General features: G+C 44.6%; 1 protein-coding gene across 1 annotated transcript; it reads left to right on the forward strand.

Moving 5' to 3' along the window:
- Nucleotides 1-93: 93 nt before the first annotated feature.
- nhlrc2 (NHL repeat containing 2) lies at nucleotides 94-20,428 on the forward strand (the record flags this gene model as incomplete). The annotated part of the gene is made up of 12 exons (XM_084459955.1): nucleotides 94-256; nucleotides 903-1,055; nucleotides 4,820-4,869; nucleotides 6,844-7,249; nucleotides 8,450-8,571; nucleotides 8,855-8,984; nucleotides 11,088-11,181; nucleotides 11,713-11,944; nucleotides 15,539-15,661; nucleotides 16,041-16,250; nucleotides 16,783-16,996; nucleotides 19,788-20,428. 12 exons carry the CDS (start codon nucleotides 94-96, stop codon nucleotides 20,048-20,050), a joined length of 2,160 nt encoding a protein of 719 aa, XP_084316081.1. The 3' UTR covers nucleotides 20,051-20,428.
- Between the last annotated feature and the right edge of the window lie 1,489 nt (nucleotides 20,429-21,917).

Consider the following 21,917-nt stretch of genomic DNA (forward strand, 5'->3'; position numbering starts at 1 on the left):
TTACTCTGATTTATAGAAAAAGCCCTATATCTTTGGGGTCGAAAATACCGGTGCGAATCTATAGGATAGCACAACCGGTTTGATTTAGGAAAGATGGCGTCTCAGTGCAGCCTTTCTGCCTTATTTCCTATTCAGAGTCAGCTGGACGACGCCCTAGAAGACGCCACAACCCAACAGGAGAGAGAGAATCTCGTTTACCAGTATTTGAGAAAACTAGACGAAAAAGAAGATTTGAAGATTCACGATTTTGAGGAAGGTAGATGCATATACAGTAACCTGCACATTCTCTCTCGGGCTGTTTGTGAGCATGCGCAGTTGCTGCTCACTTTCAGCACATGCACATGACCAACATATCTTGACAGGTTGCAGCTTGTGGGGTCCTGTGAACATGGGTGTAGTGGTGACTAAGGAAGTGGGTATATAGGCTACTCTTATGGCTAGATTGCAGACATGTTACATTAGTGGTGGTTACAGAAGTGGGCCTACTGTGTGTTCATGGATACAGAACTACACCACTGCTTGTATTGCATGCTAGGAATCAATCCACAAATATTTGCCAGACTTTCAGAATAGGATAGAAAGTTTATTTGGAGTGCAGTGGGATTTTTGTTGTCGCAGATATCTCCCATCCCAATTCCCAAGAGTAGCCACTGCTATTGCTCACGATTCAAGATTCCTTTATTTGTCACATGTAATGTACGGTGTAGCCTACATTCACAGTGAAATGTTGGTGCTGGCTCCAATATTATGCTTGATACAGATAAACTCAACATAATGACTGACCCTGGTGTTTGTGAAACCTCTGAACTGACTGTCTTTCAAAATGAATTTCTGCAGCTTGTTGAGTATGAAAGGATTAATAGGCTAACCTGTTCCTTGTATTTGTTGTTGTTTTGCTCCAGGCCTGGATTGGCTGAACACAGAGGGCCCACTGTCTCTAGCAAAGGAGCTCTCTGGTAAAGTGGTGGTACTGGACTTCTTCACCTATTGCTGCATCAACTGCATGCACATCCTGCCTGACCTGCACCACCTGGAGAAGAGGCACTCTGTAAAAGGTAGGTGCACACACACAAGCACACACACACACCCACACACACACACACACACACACACACACACACACACACACACACACACCTGACTTCAATCACTTTTTTTGCTTCCATCTCAAATATGAAAGCCTTTCTCATGCTATGAATAAGCAATCAGTGTGAAAACGTAGTGTGTACATGGCATGTGAAGGATAAACTCAGCCGGTTGGTCAAAGTTGGACAAAAGTGCAAACCTGCACACATGAACAAAGTTCCCACGTTCCTCTCTGGGTAGCCAGCAGCAGTTGCTATCAACTCTGGTTTTGGAAAGCTTAAGCAGTTTTTACCCTCAGTCCCTTCTAGCCACTATAAAGCCTGATTTTATTATTGGCTGCCTGCTTATAAAGTGTGGTTAGTTGAATCATTTGTTAGTTTCTGGGATGGCATAAATCAAATCAAATCAAAGCTTTATTTGTATAGCGCATTTCATACCCAGAGGCAACACAATGCGCTTTACAGAGAACAAGGGAGGAGGGCATACGACCCACTCTCTACATATTCCAGAGGGAAGCAAAAAAACAGTAATCACCCAGGGGGCCAGATAAGTGAGCTGTAAAAATTATTCCCTGACCTGACCCCTCTTATAGACATAAATGCCTATAAGTCACACAAAGAAGGTAAGAACACAGACCCGATGGTAAAGATTGAGGCGTACAGTATCAGTACATCGGCTCTGTAACAACTGGTATTCAGAGTCAGGGTTCTTGGAGGGACCAGAGAGCAGGGCATCAGAACATCAGGGTTCACTAGGTTAGTGAAAGTATGCATAGCTAAAAGTGTTCCTCTGCTCCGGTGTGGCTGCTATCTGAGTAGCTCAAAATACACACACACTCAATGAGCAGAGGCCCAGGACAAGCACTGCATTGTACCTTGCCGAACACCTTGCTTATTTTAGCTTGGGAAGCAGCGTAATCACGTCTTGTCAGTGCCTATCGTTAGCTCTTCAGCAAGATCGTCCGAGGAAACAGAATGGCCCCGCCCCCCAACCCCCTGTAGTGTCCGTGGAGTTTCTATCCACTTCTCTTCCATGTCTCCCTCGTCTTGTTACATGTGTAGGCCCTAATGCAGCCAGTGCTTAAACCTCTGCAGACAGGTGGTCAGTAATTATGAAATGAACAAACAAAACTTAAAGCTTGTTATTTTTGAAAATGAAAGTACATTTTTACTTTCTAAGTAAAAATGGAGCTTAATAGGTTGTGTTATACTTTAAATTGGTTACCTTTCCCACCAAATGTGATTGTACTTTTTGACACACAGGTTATGAATTTTAATGGTCAAAGGAACGCTGCAAATATGCTTTTTCCTGTCCTTTCCATCTATCAAAAGCTGTGTGTTCATGTCCCGGGGGTACTGTAAGTAACAGGAAATTGGTGCAAAAAAAGTGTCTTTGACATTTCAGTTTCATTAGACAAAACACAACGGAATGAGTGGCGACCACATTAGAACAGGAAGGAGCCAAACAAGCTAACGAACTCTTGGAAAGTACAGTAACCCATGCTGAAAACGGCCGTACCCTGGGGTTGCCAGAGGTCTATCCATTAAAGATAAGAACAGCCTACAGAATATAGTCAGAGTGTGCTCCAAAATAACTGGATTCAGACAGAGAGACCTGTGTTCTCTCTGGGAGGACCAGGTGGTCAAGAAGGCGAAGAGCATCATTAACCAACCTCTCCTTGCTCTGTCTCAGCAGTTTTCGCTGTTACATCCTGGCCTCCGTTATCATGTTCCTTTGAGTAAGACCAACTGTCACTCTAAATCTTTTATTCCCTCGGCTATCAGACTTCTTAATTCAGACGGTAATCACTTTAAGTAGCCTATACACTGTCCTTGACAGAACTATCTTTTTGACTTTTTGACAAATGTTCCCGACAACAACCTTGTTGCCTGTTTTACTGGACTGTGTATAGCATGGAATATTGTTGTTGTATGTTGTTGTTGTTGTTCAAATGTTTTTGTTAGTTGAGCAAGCTACAAATGAAATGCCTCACGTGGGATCAATAAAGTTGTCTGAATCTGAATCTGAATTAAACTTTTTTGAGGAAAAACAAAATGCACACCGGAGAGGAGCCGGTAACGGTGAAATACACTAGAAAAGGAAAAGAAGCCGCACACTCAAGCTCTCGATGCTGGGTGATTTATTGAGACGTTTCGTCTCAAGCGGCGTTTGTCAAAGTCTTACCGCACCCATGGGTGACGCACCTTTAATAGTGCGCGCCCCTAATTGGCTAGTGACGTCAGGGGGCGGGTTATACAGAACCACATTACAAGATATAGACAGTATCATAAGCTAAAATAGATTGACAAATGAGTTGTACAATAACAAATGCATACTCGGCTATAATAGATATATTGGTATGTGTAGCCTACTATTACAAAAAAGAAGAGAAAGTGCACTAAAGACAACCAAACTAAAAGCATAGAATACATACACCAATGAGAAATATGATATACAAAATATACGTGGGATATATACAATTTATTTACAATAAATAAAGAAGTAAAGAACATAGCTTAAGCTTCAAACCTGAAAGGCATTACACACAGCGGAAACTAATCAGTGGTAGCCGGTGTCTGGAGAGATGCTGGGTGGAGTGATGTCAATAATTGCCTACCGTTGTGCCCTTGAGCAAGGCACTTGCCCCCAACAATAGGTCACACATTAGTTGCATCTACATATTGGTGAGTCTTCTAAGACTGTACGCTGAACCGGAGACCAGGCGATTAAACATATGTGATTTCATCTCGCACACTTTCCTACATCTAGGAACTTTTTATGAGCATGTGTCCTGTCTGATAGTGATGACTTTTAGGGTCTGTTGAGGTGCAGAGTGGAAAGTCTCGTTCTGTTCTCTCTCTCTCTCTCTCTCTCTCTCTCTCTCTCTCTCTCTCTCAGCCTCAGCTCTAACTATCTGCTCTGTGTGGCCGTTAGGAGTTTAGCTCTGTCCTAAGATGACACAGAGCTTAAGGTATCTAGATTCCTAATTGGTCTCCCTATGAAATGAGAAAAACCTTCAACAGGCTAGGGTCTCTTTTTTGTCTCTTTTTATTGATAACAATGTTAACATTGTGTTTGAGGTTGAGTTCTGTGCATGTTTTGAATGGTGATCGTTTGTCAGCTGAGCTTGTAACTGGATGTATGTTTTTGTGTTTTATGATCTTTTATGGTTTTATGATTTTAAATACTGTTGAATGCTTGTAACCAGGGCACCATTGCAAATGTCACCTTGGTCTCGATTGGTTCCCTCCATGGATAAATGAAGGTTAAATAAAATAAAATACAAATAGAATGCTTTAACCATTGGGTTGAATGATTCTGCAGTATTAACGCCATAACTCACACCGTTCGAATGATTCTAGAATATGAGGTTCCATCCATAATTATTATTTTTTTACCAAACTCTTGAACTGGAAAGAACCGTAGCTGTAGGCCAGACTTTTCCTGTACAGATTGCGTGACCAGGTAAAGCTATTTTTTAATTATGTTTCCCATTCAGGAGTGTGTTTCACACTTAGACAAATCATAGCTCATTCGGGTACATTTAGGTGCACACGGCAAAGCATGAAATATTGCTCTTGACATTTTAATAGGTATTATAAGTATGAAGAGATCCCAAGGGACTTTAGAACAGTACATAAATCCAGATATAGTTCTGTTTGTCATCTGCCTTCGTCACATGTTCTCTCTCTCTCTCTCTCTCTCTCTCTCTCTCTCTCTCTCTCTCTCTCAGATGGTCTGGTGATTGTGGGTGTCCACTCTGCCAAATTTCCTAATGAAAAGGTGAGTTTCAATTATAAAAAAAAAAAAAAGAAAGAAATTTCTGTAGATTTTACTACAATTAACAAAAACAAGTGAAGTTGATGAACCTCTGTAGTGCACACTTATTTTAAATCACCTATCATTTAGATTAGAATCTAATCTTTGACCATTGTAGTCCTTCTGAGGATAAACGTGAGCCTATTTCGGCTTATTATAAATTAATTTCTTTAAAACCAGTATTTGACACATCTGGACTTTGGATCTCAGTATTGTTCAGGCTATAGCTCTAGTGCAGTCCAGACAGGGCAGTGGTCAACAAGGCTGATCGATAAGCTCACATTTCACTTCCTAGTCAGTCTGGCTGATGGAAAGAATTTGAGTCTCTGGGCACTCTCAATGGCCATAGATCACAGACAGTTGGATCGACCTCCGATCAGAACAAGGAATCACATGATGTAAACCAGAGGGCCCACATGTCAATCAACATACTGTAGCTCGACCAACCCTATGGCGTGTCAGAGCCTGCTGACTGGCCAGTCCATGAAATTAATTCAGCCTTGAGCTTGTCTACAGGAGTAAGGTCAGAGATCCATACTGATTCAATTGTTAAGTGAAACAGGAAGTAAGTGACACCAGGGTACATTAACATTAGAGATCGGCAGATTCAAGGCCGATATGAAAACAATAGTTTGGAGCATTAATGCTGAAGTGTCCTTGAGAAAAACACTGAACCCCCAAAATGGCTCCCGCGCAGCAGCATGGTGGCGTAGTACCTAGGACTGTCGCCTCACAGCAATCAATCAATCATCAATCAAAGCTTTATTTATATAGCGCATTTCATACCCAGAGGCAACACAATGCGCTTTACAGAGAACAAGGGAGGTGGGCAGACATCCCACCCCTACATATTCCAGAGGGAAGCAAAAAAACAGTAATCACCCGGGGGCCAGATAAGTGAGCTGTAAAAATTCTTCCCTGACCCCTCTCAACGAGGCGATCGAGCAAGCTCCAGGAGTATGTTTGTCTACCGGCTAAGCAAGCAAGAAGGTCCTGGGTCTTTCCGTGCGCAGTTTGCATGCTCTCCCTGTGTTCGCAAGGGTTTCCTCCCAAAAGAACCCAATATGAAAAACATGCAGAAGAACAGAACGCTAACGGTGTCCGTCCCTGACGGAAGACGGACAGGAGCGCTTGGTTGGTCCCCGTGGCGCGTCCCAGCATGCACGCTGCCTACTGTCTGCTCCCCGCTGTCCTTGGAGGAAGGATGACAGGATTGGTTAAGAGCAGAGAATTCCATCAGTGGACACAACTGTCACTCTGTGTGTGCATCATTACCGTATGCTGTGTAAAATCCACTGTATGACAATAAAAGTTGTTTGTTTTGTTTTCGTATGGACTTGGTTGTGCTAATACTGGACTGGGCCAGAACACCCAGTCCAGTAAAATCCCCCAAATCCAAACACTATGTTGTTATTACTACTACCAACACTACTACTTTGTGTGTTGAATGTTGGGTGTTCAGACCCCAGGAAAACCAGCGGCCAACGGCGTCGACAAACAGTCAATGCCAATGAAGTAGGGCTGGGTTTAAAAAATCGATTAATCGATTCTGAATCAAATGATTCAGAATCGATTCATGAATCCCAAAATCGATCTTTTATTTAATGAATGAATGAATAAATGAAGGAATGAATAGTTCATTAATTCTTTCATTTTTGGAAATCAGTATCGATACCCAGCCCTAGTATTGATGTGTTGCATAACTTGGCAGTCATGTAATTAAGGTTACAGCTAAAAAAAAAAAAAAGAAGGTTTTATTAACACTAACCGAATCGATATTGAATCAAATCGAATTGAATCGAATTGAATCGTGATAATCGATTCCGAACCTTGTGAATCGGAATCGAATCGATTCTTGAAATTCGACTCGATACCCAGCCCTACAACGAAGGAATAAATGAATAGTCATAAACTAGAATTCCCCCCGCTGCTCTCCAGGTCCTGCACAACGTCCGCAGCGCCGTGCTGCGCTACGACATCGGCCACCCGGTGGTGAACGACGGCGACGCGCGTCTGTGGCAGGAGCTGGAGGTGGCGTGCTGGCCCACCCTGGTCCTCCTGGGGCCCCGCGGAAACCTGCTCCTGTCCCTGGTGGGCGAGGGCCACCGCGACCGGCTCTCCCTCTTCGCCGACGCCGCCCTCCGACACTACGGGGACCTGGGTCTGCTGAGGGACCACCCGGTGGGGATCAGGCTCTACAGGGACACCCTGCCCCCCACCCTCCTCTCGTTCCCCGGGAAGGTGGCGGCGGACGCCGGCGGGAAGAGGCTGGCCATCGCCGACACCGGGCACCACAGGGTGCTGGTGGTGTCCAACACTGGAGAGGTGCTTCACGCCGTAGGAGGTATGGGTTGGTGAGGACGAGAGGGGGGTTAGGTTAGGGTTGTGTAGAGATTGGGTTAGGTTAAGTTTGTTATTTAGGTTAGGTAAGTTGGTTAGTTTAAGTTTGGAGTTTGAGAAGAGGGGTTTGAGGAAGTTAAGAACGAGGGTTTGGTTTGGGTTACAGTTTAATAAGATTTACGGTGGCTGTATTGACTACTCAGTGGCCTTGTGGTTAGAGTGTCCGTCCTGAGATTGAGAGGTTGTGGGTTCGATCCCCGACCGAGTCATACCAGAGGCTATAAAAAATGGTACCCAATGCCTCCCTGCTTGGCACTCAGCATCAAGGGTTGGATTAGGGGTAAATCCCTGCGACATACTAGCGTCATGTCCAGGGGGTGCACTTGTACATCAAGCTGCCTCACGCTAAGGAATCAGGAGATAGGCTCCTGTCCTATGGGCCGCTAGGCTTGAGAAACATTGGTTCTCAAGGATACTTACTTACATACTTATTAAACAGCAAGGCTTTGGTTAGGGTCAAGTTAGGATTAAGGTTCCATAATGTTATGATTGCTGTGAGAGAGAATTGAGTGCTGGTGGCGTGTATTATTGGGCAGGTACTTCATGTTATAAGAGGAAGCTGGGTAAGCATTCCACAAAGCTTAGCAGCTGCTTGAGACATCACAGCCTTTCAAGATTAGCCTAAAATTGGATGCATATGCTAGTTGACCCATTTTGAAATCCAGCCGGTAGGCCTACCATGTACAGTAGGCAACATCTAACTATTTATATGCTCTACTGATCGTCATGCCTTTCCTATAAAGTATTAGGCCATGTTTATTGCGCCGTAAATGTTCTTAGCCAATAGACAAGCATTTTCTAGGAGCTTGCTCGATCTTCTCGTTGAGAGAGGACAGGGAAGATTTTATACAGCTCACTTTTCTGGCCCCTGGGTGAGCTGTTTTTTTTGCTTCCCTCTGGAATATGTAGGGGTAGGATCTATGTCCACCATTGCTGTCGGTAAAGCGCATTGTGTTGCCTCTGTGTATGAAATGCGCTATACAAATAAAGTTTGATTTGATTAGTGAAGTCCACATTTTTAACTTAGCTTTGTTATCTGTCTCTATGGGGATTTTGTTGTCCAACACGTCCTAGAATATATAAACTGGGAACAAATTTGATGATGCACCCCGATGTAACAACCTCACTTCATATGACGTCACAGGGCCTGAGAGTGGAAGACAAGATGGCGACCTGTTCGAAGCCTCCTTCTGCTCTCCCCAGGGGGTCGCCATCAAAGGTGACACGGTGTACGTGGCTGACACTGAGAACCATCTGATACGCAAGGTGACTCGCCACACATCCACCCAATTACAGCCTCATTCCAGCCACTTCGGAATAGAACCGTATCATCTGGGTTATGAGGAAAGCAGGGACACTTGGAAAGGACGGCAAAACTGGGACATCCAAAGTTCTCGTGACTGTACCGGACTGAGGCACTGATTTGAGCCATCTCACTCACTCACTCACTCACTCACTCACTCACTCACTCACTCACTCACTGACTCTTAATCTCTCTCTCTCTCTCTCTCTCTCTCTCTCTCTCTCTCTCTCTCTCTCTCTCTCTCAGATTGACCTCTTGGAGGGGCGTGTGAGCACTGTAGCTGGTGTGGGGGTTCAGGGCACAGACAAGGAGGGTGGGGCCATGGGACCCCAGCAGCCAATCAGCTCCCCTTGGGATGTGGCCCTTGGCACAGCAGGTGAGTACAAGCACTAATAAATGGGAATAGATGAGGCCCAGTGGGGCCAATCTAGCCATGTCTCCAGGAGCTGCTTCCTGTAAAGCCGCATTAGTCTAGCGCAGTCTCAAGGAGTAGGGGGCGGCTGTAGCTCAGTTGGTAGAGTGGATCGTTCAGTGATCGAAGGGTCAGCGGTTCGAATCCCAGCTCCTACTGTCCACATGTCGAATTGTCCTTGAGCAAGACGCCTAACCCCAAATTGCTCCCAATGAGCAGGTTAGCACCTTGCATGGCAGCTACCGCCATTGGTGTGCGAGTGTGTGTGTGAATGAGTGAATGAGAGGCCATTGTAAAGCGCTTTGAGTGCCGCTAAGGTGGAAAAGCGCTATATAAGTGCCGTCCATTTACTATTTAGGGGTGAAATATAGGATTGGTTCTCTTCTCAAGCTTATTTGGAAAATGCTCGTCTGTTCTTTCGGTGGGGTCAACATCCTGAGAAGCACACAGACGCAAGGTCTCACTCCTCCTAACCTGAGGATTTGGATGAGCGCTTGTTATGGGATGATTTGGCTGCCAGAGGATTTCCTCTGAGGGCGTGTTAAAGTAAATTTAAATCAAAAAGCCCTCTTCAAAATTATGCTCACATTCTTCCTTATTTTTTCATCTCATAAAATGTAATTCCTCATAATAATAGTTCACTTGTATTATTCTGCCTTGGGGAGTTTGTTTTTCATTTTTGATATTTTTTTTGTAATTCACCCCAAACTCTCCCAGTCTAGTTTATCAGTCTGTGAAGTTTCTTCTTTTGAGGTTCTTTCTCAGATCCTTTATCTCTGAAGTTGTTACTTCTCATGTCGGTTGTTTTGATATACGTAATAATGTGATGCTGTCAAGGCATTCTGATTGTGGCCTATTTGTCCAGCCTAAGGCAGTGTGTGTGTGTGTGTGTGTGTGTGTGTGTGCGTGTGCGTGTGCGTGTGTGCGTGCGTGCGTGTGTGCGTGCGTGTGTTCACTGAGCAGGTGGTATAAATGAGAGAGAGAGGAGCTGAAGCACACACTCACACAAACACTCACACACACACAAACACTCACACACACACAAACACGCTGATTGTTCCATTAAGGTCAAACTTGGCCTGTTGCTTATCCTGCGAAACATTCCAGTTGACTGGCATCATCAGGCAGAATGAGCATTCGGTTTAAATGTTTGTGTCTGTGTGTACGCGTATGTTCGCATGAAAATGTGTGCTCAATTATTGTTGAGTGTACATACAGTACGTGTGTGTGGGTGTGTGGCAAGTTGAGGTGACACTGCTATTTAACTTGTATGTTTATCTTAAATTAATGTAAAAAGAAAACTGCTCTCAATTCGTTTTTAACATTTTTGTCATTCGGCACCGTTTCCTCCTCTCTTGTTGTCATGGAAGAATTCATATCCAGTAGTGTGACACACGTTGTCTATCAAAGCCTGCTGGCTCAATACACCAGGATATTTGGAATATATGGAATATACTGTATGGAGTACTGTATGTTGACTTTTGTTGTGGTCTAATACAGTACCCGCCATGGGTGCATGCCTTTAAGGCAGCATTTACAAGCCACATAATCAGCAGAGCCACAGCTTGGTCATTTTACCTTTGAGGCAGGCAACTTAACCGTACACATGCATCTCAAGCTGCTGAGTGAAAAGGTCTTAAATTCTCATGTTTCTCTCAACGGTCACATTTATTGGACCCTTAAATCTACGGACGTACATCTACGTGGAGTCACTGCATATTCATGAAGGGGTCATGAATGTTTTAAGTCTACTGCCGTGGGCCGTATCCCCCCCTCTCAGTACAAAGCTCTCTGCTTCAGAGATGGACATAATTCAGGTGCTAGAGGTGCCAACTGTGCCCAGTGTTCCTCCATATTTAATGGTGTAGATGTGACTGTTCTTAGCGGGTCCAATAAAAAAGTTGTAGTTGGGATTTGTGCTTTGATAAGCTTATACTAGGAGTTGGGTTTTATGAGTTTTATGAGTTGTGAGCTGCTCAATATATTGATTAATAACATGTTATGACCAAGAGTTATCTCTTCTGTGTGCGTGTGTGTGCGTGTGTGTGTGTGTGTGCGTGTGTGTAGGTGGTGAGGAGGATAATGTGCTGTGGATAGCCATGGCAGGGACCCACCAGATCTGGGCTCTGTTCCTGGCGGAGGGGAAGCTGCCCAAAGCGAGGTGAGAAACTGACACACGACAACTGTTCTGCTGTTCTCTATGTTAGCTGGTCCAGTTCAGTGAGGAGATCTGATCCCATATTGGGGGCCCCTGGTCTAAACACTACATGAAATAATTTAAAATACCTAGAGTGTCAGTGCTTAATGGACCTAGCCTGGCACACTCTTAGGTTTGAAAACTGTAATAGACCGATCAAGTGATGGTTACGATGTCCCCTCCTCCTTCTCCCCCTCCCCTCTCTCCCTCCTCCTCCTCCTCCCTTCTCTTCCCCTCCTCCTCCTCCTTCCCTCTCTTCCCCTCCTCCTCCTCCTCCTCCCCCTCGACTCTCTTCTCCTCCTCCTCCTCCTCCCTTCTCTTCCCCTCCTCCCCTCTCTTCTCCTCCTCCTCCTCCCCCTCCCCTCTCTTCCCCTCCTCCTCCCCTCTCTTCCCCTCCTCCTCCTCCTCGTCCTCCTCCTCCTCCCCTCTCTTCCCCTCCTCCTCCTCCTCCCCCTCCCCTCTCTTCCCCTCCTCCTCCTCCTCCTCCCCCTCCAGTGAATCCAGAGCAGGCACATGTGTGCGCTGGGCGGGCAGCGGCAGCGAGGAGAACCGTAACAACGCCTACCCGCGCAAGGCGGGCTTCGCTCAGCCCTCGGGCCTGGCGGCCGCCCCCGAGGCGCCCCGCGGCTGCCTGTACGTGGCCGACAGCGAGAGCAGCACGGTGCGCTCCCTGGCCCTGAAGGACGGGGCCGTCAAAGCGCTGGTGGGCGGCGAGAGAGACCCCACGGTGAGTGTCTGCGTCTGCGTACTCGTGGCGCCCGGAGGGGTGGGTCTAGGGCAGGGGTCGGCAACCTTTGCTATCAAAAGAGACGTTTTTAGGCAAGAAATACGTTGAAAAATCTGACTGGAGCCGTAAAATATTTAAGTCTTGTAATGAAGATAGTGTTTACCCTCAGGTTGTTTTTTTCAGGCCTGGTGGTAGACTCCCGTGGGGGACATTATAGGAAGGGGGAGGTCTGGGGATCCGCCCCCAGGAACATTTGAGCATCAAACACTTCATTTCAAGCATTCTTGTGAATGTTTATGGGAGCCAGGGAGCCACTAGAGAGGGACTAAAGAGGGAGCTGAAGTTAGAGATGGGTTTTATGCACGGGGCGGGGCGGCTGTAGCTCAGTTGGTGGAGCGAGTCGTTCAATGATCGAAGGGTCAGCGGTTCGAATCCCAGCTCCGACTGTCCACATGTCGAAGTGTCCTTGAGCAAGACACCTAACCCCAAATTGCTCCCAATGAGCAGGTTAGCACCTTGCATGGCAGCTGCCTCCATTGGTGTGTGAATGTGTGTGTGAATGGGTGAATGAGAGGCCATTGTAAAGCGCTTTGAGTGCCGCTAAGGTGGAGAAGCGCTATATAAGTGCAGTCCATTTACCATTTACGGGGGGGAGGGGAGGTTTGGGGAGGGGGGGGGGCATTCGGGTTAGCCTCGTGAGACCCTCCTGATCTCGCAAGCTCACCTTCTGTTTATTCACACACGGATCAGTCTGGCCAGGCTCAACATAAATCGGTGTGTGCGCCGATCAAAATGCAATCATTGGTACATGAGGAAGAGCTACCGGTGAGAGCTACGGGCGTGGTTTAGGTGTGACGGCAGCCTATGACGATGAGCCCGTCGTCATACAGTGATAGGCAGATGGTTCATCCAATCACCATGCCAAGTATATTTTGAAAGTGCCCGTCCTCTTCCAAACATTGTCCAAGGACGGCAGATGGGTTCTGTGTTAACAAACGATCGGGCGCGTCAGATTAGATTGGAGAATGGGTTGAGTAGAGACCGTGGCTCTGTACTACGAAACAGGATTACAGGGTTAGCACGATAACTTCAGGTTCAAACCTGGTTCATCTGTATCACGAAGGTGGATGGTATTATGCTGCCAAGCTAACCTGCTCCGGGGCAGGTTAGGTTCCAGATTACGGATCAAAACGTATGAAACACTGCCCGCTGACCGATCAATTATCTTGGAAAATGGCATATGGACGTTAAGATCCCATATGGAACTTCAGTGAGCGAATTAAAGAGTAATCTCAGTGCGCAAATAGTGAGAGGTTCTTTTAGGAAGACTTTTTACAGATCAATAAAACCCTCTTTGGCTTTCCCTGATATCATATGAAATCAGTGCTAGATGCTAAACTGAAATTGGACCTGTGGTCCGACCTTCGGAGAAGATACAACAAAGAATGTACTTCTTAAAGAAACTGCTGTCCGTTAACGTTCACAACAAGATGCTCAAAATGTTTTACAGTGCTTTTATTGAAAGTGTCCTGACCTTCTGTATCAGTTGCTGGTTTGGTAATGCCACCGAAGCACAGAAAGGCTCTGTCAGGAAGACTGTCACAACAGCCAGTAAGCAGTTAGGGATCACGCTTCCAAGTATGGAACGCATTTACAGAGACAGAATTGTAACAAAGGCAAACAACATTGTGAGCAAGAGACACCTGTTACATAAGCACGGTGAAATATTAAACCACATCAAACAACACCTAAGTGACATTGGACAGGCACTCTTGCTACCTGTGAACCGAATGACAAATTACTCTTATTGGCTCAGGTGATACAGTTACTGGAAGACATCCGACTGAGATGTTTACTTCCTTAATAACAAGTCCAACGGCAAGGTTTTGAGTCCTATTGGCCCATCAGTAGATTGGGGAGGAATAATATTTTTCTTTGTTCTAAGGCCCGGCTTTTAAACTCAGCAGGAGGGCATGGTATACAGAGATCTGGCTCATATCAAATGCTGTGTATTAAATATTTATTTGAAAGTATATGAATGTGATGCCGTTACAGGAGTTGACCTCAATTCGCACTCTCTGGATCGGTCCATCGTGCTGGATTAACAAAATCATGCACGCATGACAAGTATTCTGTAAACTCTATTTGACCGGGGTCTGGCTTAAGGTGTCTCCATATTGGGTCTTGAGACGGTAGACGGGAGCAGGCCGAGTCATTCCAGGCAATCTCTCTGTGCTTGAACGAGCAGTCCTTACCCCTCTAGTCAGCCTAGGGTTTCTGTTCTCCACAGAAACACTTCCTGGTCTTCCTCCCACCCGAGTGACCAGGGCTGAGTTTCCCAGAGGCATCGTAGCGCTATGATGAACGCCATAGCTTACGATGAACGTAGCGCTACAATGCCTCTGGGAAACTCAGCCCAGGTTCTTTATAAGGGAAGGAGAGAACCAAAGAGAACCGCACCGCCATACTGGACCAGTGGCAACTAGTAACAAAACATGCGTAGCTAACCAGAGGAGTTTAGCTAACCAGAGGAGTTTAGCTCACCAGGGGAGTTTAGCTCACCAGAGGAGTTTAGCTCACCAGAGGAGTTTAGCTCACCAGAGGAGTTTAGCTAACCAGAGGAGTTTAGCTGAAGAGTTTAGCTCACCAGAGGAGTTTAGCTGAAGAGTTTAGCTCACCAGAGGAGTTTTGAATGACATTTATTTTATGAGGCAGACAATGAAAATAGATTGGTTTCATAATTGAGTGAAATTGAAATTATTGGTTTATTGGTTTACAAGATCAATGAAAGCATTCCGATTATGATTCCCAGCAGTAGATGAGGGAGGAGAACTTTATATATATATACCGTACTTGGCTAGTTTACTTTCTGCGCTCACCGCAGCAGACTTCATAAGGAAATGCCCACCTCACAGAACTTTGTGTACAGGCTGGTTCCTTGTTTTAATATGATGTATCACAAGCTTACCATAGTGGATGTGCCTTATAGAACATGTAAATACTGGTGTATATTACCATCAGAATTTGGGAAATGTTTTGGTCAACAATCATTTGAATTATAACATTAGAAACATCCTCAAAAAGATATTGAATGTAAAATTGCGTTGTCCAACTCCAATCTGCTCCCAACTCCTTGGACACTTAGAGATGAGAAAGGGCTTTAGGGTTCGCCACTTATACAGAAACCAAACACCAATATGACATGTATTACACTCCTGTCCTCTTACCCAGCCCCCTACACTCACTCCACACCACACAAATGTTGTGCCAACATTTTAGAGAGGCTCATATTAAGGCTATGGATTTGGAAACCGTTCATAATTTGTATGGGAAAACCTTAATGTGGGGTCACTTGGAACGACAACTCTTGCTGCTTATTTGTCGGATGAAGAGTTTCAACTTCATGCATTTTTATAAGCCAATTTTAGATTAGATTCCATTAACAAATTGTATTGCAATTTCCTCTAGACAGAACCTCTGTTACTCCTGCCAACAGACAGGCTCAGATAGGTGCCTGAAGGGAATTGAATCCAGCTTTATGGAACTGAATGCTTGTACTTTCTCTGTGGTTCATGATGTGCCGTTTGGGAGCAGAACCTCTTCGCCTTCGGGGATGTGGATGGGAAGGGACTGGACGCCAAGCTGCAGCACCCCCTCGGCGTGGCCTGGGCCCCCCAACGAGGGCTGCTCTACGTGGCCGACTCCTACAACCACAAGGCCAGTTTAAAAGGGGGACGAGCTGTTAATTCATCTTTGATAAACAACATTGGATTGATTAAAGGGATGACGTGTACTAAATTATGTTTATTATTATGTTTACATTCCTATAACAAGTGTACTAAATTATGTGTTTATTATTATGTTTACATACCCATAACCATTATGTCCATATTTCACGTTACATTTTGATTCAGGGGGTGAACTGGAATTCAGATTCAGCAACTCTGTAATTTTAACACAGGCTTTTTACTGCCACCACATCTGAAGCCAGCACAAACTATTTAGTATTTTGAATGTTTTTTGCCGTGTGTGTGTGTGTGTGTGTGTGTGTGTGTGTGTGTGTGTGTGTGTGTGTGTGTGTGTGTGTGTGTTTCAGATCAAAGTGGTGGACCCGGAGACCAAGCAGTGCGGGGTGTTGGCCGGGACGGGGGAGGCTGGGGACACGCTGGGCCCGGGCTTCTTGGAGTCCAGTTTTAACGAGCCTGGGGGGCTCTGCGTGGGGGAGGGGGGCAAGGTGCTTTATGTGGCTGACACCAACAACCATCAAATCAAAATCCTAGACCTGGATACCAAGACCGTGTCCCTGGTGAGCTCTGTGTGTGTTTGTGTGTGTGTGTGTGTGTGTGTGTGTGTGTGTGTGTGTGTGTGTGTGTGTGTGTGTGTGTGGATGTGTGTGTGTGTGTGCGTGCGTGCGTGCGTGTGTGTGCGTGAGTGAGTGAGTGTGTTCTACACACAACCGTAATAGTTGTGTGTCCCAAGCTTTGAACACTTGGCACAAGCTAAAACAATTCTTGCGTCTAGTTCACACTTTGAGTACTTGAAAGCACAAAATCAGTCTTTCCATCATTGCCTGTGTGTTTGTGTTCTCTCATCTCTCATTTCGATAGCTTTGATGTTTAAATATATGCGGCTTTCCTGATAAGATTTTATATTAAATTGAGACGGATTGAATGGCACTATTAAAGTATTAAAGGTGTTTGATGTCAGAATACGAGTAATGAATTCTCAAGTATGGGACTGCCGCTAAGCTTTGTTGTGTCCTGGACTGATAGCTTTGACACAGATGATCATTTTTAGACTCAACTTTTTTGTGTTTGTCCCCGTCCCCGTCCCCTCAGTTCCCTGTCATCACAGAGACTGTAGACTCCGCCCCGGCTAGACCCTCCGCTCCCCCTACACTCCCCAAACTTCCCAAATCAGCCCCTAGGATCAGCATGGCACCAGTGGCGGCATCACCCGGGCAGACCGTCACCATGGAGGTGACCCTGTCTCTGCCGGAGGGGACCAAGCTCACCGAAGAGGCGCCCAGCTTTTGGGCTCTGTCTGCCGAGGGTGAGGGAGAGCACACCTTGTTTCCCATAGACTGCCCTGTCCCTGCATGCACACATTTCATTATCGCTCGTAGTCTTGAATATTTCACTATACGTGGATATGTTTTACTTATTTATTACTCAGAATTGGTTATTTAGCCTACATACACAGTTTTGAGTACTTGGGAACATTTTATTGTTTAGGAAGTCATCAAATACAACTCTCAATACTTTGAATACAATGTAGTTCTAACAAGCCGGCTATTCCACAGCGTTGTGTTGCATAGCTGTCAGCATGCACACAAAGACGAACTATGAGTAATGTCCTCGAATGAAATGATGAGGTTGGGTTTCTAATTTTAGACTGTTTCCATATGGGAGACAATAAAAGGATGCTCGGAGTGCGGTTTCAGTGATTCTGCAGTTCTGAAAATAAACACAATGCATTGATCCGATCAGTGCAGGGGCAGGGATGTCAAGAAATTAAGTTGCATATGGCCGCTAATCTATAATTAGCATTTAATGGATTCATATCAGATGATGGCCGGGTTTCCCGAAACCTTCTTAGCGCTAAGAAGCTCTTTGAATCTTCTTAAGGCTCCCGAAACAAGCAAACGGGAGCCTTAAGAAGACTTAAAGAGCTTCTTAGCGCTTAGAAGGTTTTCGGGAAACGCGGCCAATAATAATAATAATAATAATAATAATCTCCTTCGTCTTTTTTTTGTGCTAGCAACCTCCTTCAAAGTTTAAAATGTTCAAGACCTTTAGCTCTTTTAAGGATGTATTCCGACTTTATAATTTTTATGTAATTTAAGTTTGATTTGTAGCTTTTTAAACATTGAAGTGGATGTGTGGAATGTTCAGTTCTTAGTGTGGTAGTTTTTTCAAAATGTTCACAGATTTTGTCAATTCCTGTCACTCCTACAGTTTTAACAGCACATTCACATAATATATATCAAAATGTTCCCACGAGTGTGCTGACATGGACAGTGTAAGTATCTAAGCTGTGTGACTTGTAGTGTTCGAGATATGACGATTTGTTCGACAACCATGCAAACAAATAGGTCTCCACTCATGTTCTACTAATGCTACTAATACTCTGCTACTAATTTTGAATTCATACCCATTTTCTAACTTGTTGCCATGCCTACAATTTTTAACCTGGTGTGGACCATCTTTGCACAGCGCAGGAAGATGGCAACTAGTTTGTATTCTGTGAAAATAGCAGGGGACAAGCGTGATGAATTCAGATGTAGGGCTAACTTTGATTGCTGGAGTTTGCATTGTTTGTTTTATGAAGTCCCACAATGTCTAGCCTACAAGTTGAAAATAGGCTTCATATTGTCGTTGTAATCCTTTTTACTCTTATGTCATTGGCTACATTTTGCATTTCAGCCCCCTGAGTTGGCTAGAGACACCCGTGGGTGCAGGTGGGTGGCCCGGAGAGCGGTACACTGGCCTCGACTGGCTCTGACCCGAGTGGGCGGAGTCTTAACGTGACTCAGTGCACAAAAAGCGGAAAAAAGCAGTCCAGCACACCCTGTAATCACACCACTTTGTACCGTCAGGCATCTCTTATTTCGCATTTCAGTTTGATTGGCAGGCTGTCAAAAAATAGCGAGGTGTCGGACTTTTCACATACAGTAGGTTTGAGGACGGATTTGATGGAGGATTGTTGTTTGTGTCACTCCTTATATACATGTAAGATGGCGTGCAGTACTGTACCTGGGGGAGTGTTAATGTGCCCCTGTGCTATGGGGAAACCAACATCTATACATATAAAATCACACCCAGGTGGTGAAGGGTTAGGTATGAGCAATCTCTACTGGCCTCTGGTGTGCTACGGTATTACTCCTCCGGATTGGTCTAAATCTCATGCTACGAACGGACACACGTCACATATAGAAGAGCTACACCGCTTAAAACAACACACACACACACACACACAATACAGAAAAGATTTCATATCATGGACTTGAGTAGACCAGTTTTTCCTGTTGACGTGATCAATTAAAGCATTCCAATTATGATTCACAGCAGTAGATGAGGGAGGAGAACTTTTATATAGCCTAGCTGGTAGGGGTGGGAATCACACGGTAACTCGCGATACGACAAGATTACAATATTTTTCCCTGATACCGATGGTATCACAAAACAGTGATTCTCCGATAATCAATACATTGTAAGAGAATTAATTAACGATACATCACAATATTTGTGTTAACTGAAATAAAATATCACTATAAAGGCAAAAGGAAGAATAATGTTTTTCATTCATTCATTGCAGCATAGTTGTTGCCGGTTGTGGTGAACAATGAAACAAACAGAACATATTCCAGTGTAAAATAAAGTGCCAAAAGGCCAAACTGCTCAGAAAGCATGAGTTAAAATGTTTAAAGGAAGGACTACAGATATAACTATGACGTGTATCAATAATTGTATTGTGAGAGGCCACGATACGGCGATATTTTGTCCCACCCTCACTAGTTGGCTGGTTTGCTTTCCCAGCTCATCAGCAGCAGACCTCATTAGGAAAAACAAACTGTTTGAAGATTCAAGATTTCAACTGTAGAGTGAAATGTTGCCGCCAGCTCCAAGATTATGCTCAGATTGAATTTGCCAGTGGTAATGAGTTATGATGAGTTTGATTTGATCTGTCCTGTTGTAAGGGAACATGAAATGAAGTTGTGTGTGTGTGTGTGTGTGTGTGTGTGTGTGTGTGTGTGTGTGTGTGTGTGTGTGTGTGTGTGTGTGTGTGTGTGTGTGTGTGTGTGTGTGTGTGTGTGTGTGTGTGTATTTCCTGTCCTTTGTAGGTAATGAGTGGTTGCTTGAGGGGCAGGTGGTTACTGGGGACATTCTGGATCTTTCTCAAGCCCTCTCCATCTCCACCAAGCTCCCCACGGTTACCAGGGCGACGGAGCCCTGCCCTTCTCTCACCCTCAGCGTATGGGTGTACTGCTGTCTGGCAGGGGGCGGGGCCTGTATGATGAAAGCCGCCTCCTTCTCCCAGTCCCTCCGGATAGGCCCCGCCCCTGGAGAGGGAGAAGTCACTGTGACACTGGCTCATGCCCTTTGAAACCAAATCCCTTCAGCTCCTTCCTCTCTCTGGGCCTGAGTGGACTGTAGAACTGGAACCAGGCTGTGTTCAAATACTCCTTTAATGTCCTTCTTCTGCCTTCTTATTTGATTTATCAGTGGTCTAATATGGCTGGATTAATAGCACACAGAGTGAGGATATCTCAGAGAAAGAAAGAAACAAGGATCCATTTTTTGGGGTGTTTACACTGATCTTTTTTTCTTTGGTATGGTTAGCTCTGTCCAGATGTCCTTGTTCTGCTTTTGGCCCTCCATCTCTGTTTTGAAAGATGATGTCACCAAAGTTTACAATCTAGTCCTCTTCTCTGTGTGTTTGAGTGAGGGCATGTAAGGTCACACTTAAGTTTACATAGCACAGTTCTACACACTCTGAAATGATTTCTTAAAGGTCCCATATTATGCTCATTTTCAACAAGTTAATATAAGTCTCTGGGTCCCCAAAATATGGTTTACGCACATTTACCTGCTTGGCTTCAATATGTTTTCAGTCATGAGCTGCATAGAAGAACAGCTATAAACACAAAGAATGGAAGGAATGCATTCCATGACATTTCAGCAATAGCAATTTAGTTATTTTCAAATACGTATTCAAAGTAAGAATTGAAATTCACTAATTTATTTCACAACATTTAATGAGTTTGACTTTGAATATAATAGGTTAGGTTTTTTGTTTAAAATATGATATAAAATAAAATATTTTGAATATAATAATATATTTACCGACATTGAATTTACTGTATTCATTTTGACTAATGAACTCCTGGAAATATTGCTGCACCGTTGTGCCTATTGCTGGTCTGAAGTAATGATGGCCGAACACCTTAAACAAACCTGTAGTATCTAGAGGGACGGGCGTCAGAAAGGTGTGAAATACCAGTGACAGCATGCTGCCTTTCGTCACATATTTGGATTCTTACAATAACTTGAAATGATAAACAAAGTGCCTCTTTTATACTGTAAACGGTGGCTCACGGCTCAGCTGACCTCAGCGGTTGCATCTGGCTCTCTATAGGAGAGTCTCTATAGAACATCTATATAAGACATATCTATAGGACATCTCTATAGCACATCTATATAGGACATATCTATAGGACATAGCATCTGATGGGCTTCATAAGGGCTCCATATAAAGCTTAAGAACCCATGTTTCAAGCTTTTTGTGATTTTCTGTTTCAACCATTTTTTTTCTTGCCAAAATTGAGATGTCTCCAGAAATGCTATTGTTATGAATATGATTGCCATCGTCTTATCTCTAAACAATGCAATGAGATAAGGGAAAAGTAATAAACGGTATTTAACCAAACTAGTGTGGACTTCTGATTCTCTTTGCTTTGATTCATGACTACAGACATGGTGTTGGACAGCCGAACGTGCTAGCCTAGTGTGCTAGCCTAGTGTGCTAGCCTAGTGTGCCAGAGACCCGCACTGCAGGAAGACGAATGCAGAAAACGACAATCCAGGGAATTCTACACAGATGAACGGCAAAACCACCTCACAGTACCTTTTCAGGCTCACTGCAGGTGCACTCAGCAACACGCAGAGGTTACTGGACATGCGACATGAACCTTAGGAGTGCTGGACATGTCCCAGTGGAAGTGAGGAGCTCTGTAGGACGCAGAAACAGGACATCTGTGTCCATGGATGACTGACTTACATGGTTTTCCACTTGGGAGACTCAACACTGCTACCATGTGTTAATGGTTTTCTATGTTTATGTATTTTGTATGCAACTCTTATTTTTTTGCACAGTTATTCCAAATAAGAATCTGATCTGCAGTATCAGTATGCATAAAAATTGCATAATCCTGTGGACACTTTTCTCTGCTTTATTCTGTCAACGTTTTGGC

The sequence above is a fragment of the Borostomias antarcticus genome, assembly GCF_949987555.1.
Source record: "Borostomias antarcticus genome assembly, chromosome: 29".
In the NCBI taxonomy this organism is placed as follows: Eukaryota; Metazoa; Chordata; class Actinopteri; order Stomiiformes; family Stomiidae; genus Borostomias; species Borostomias antarcticus.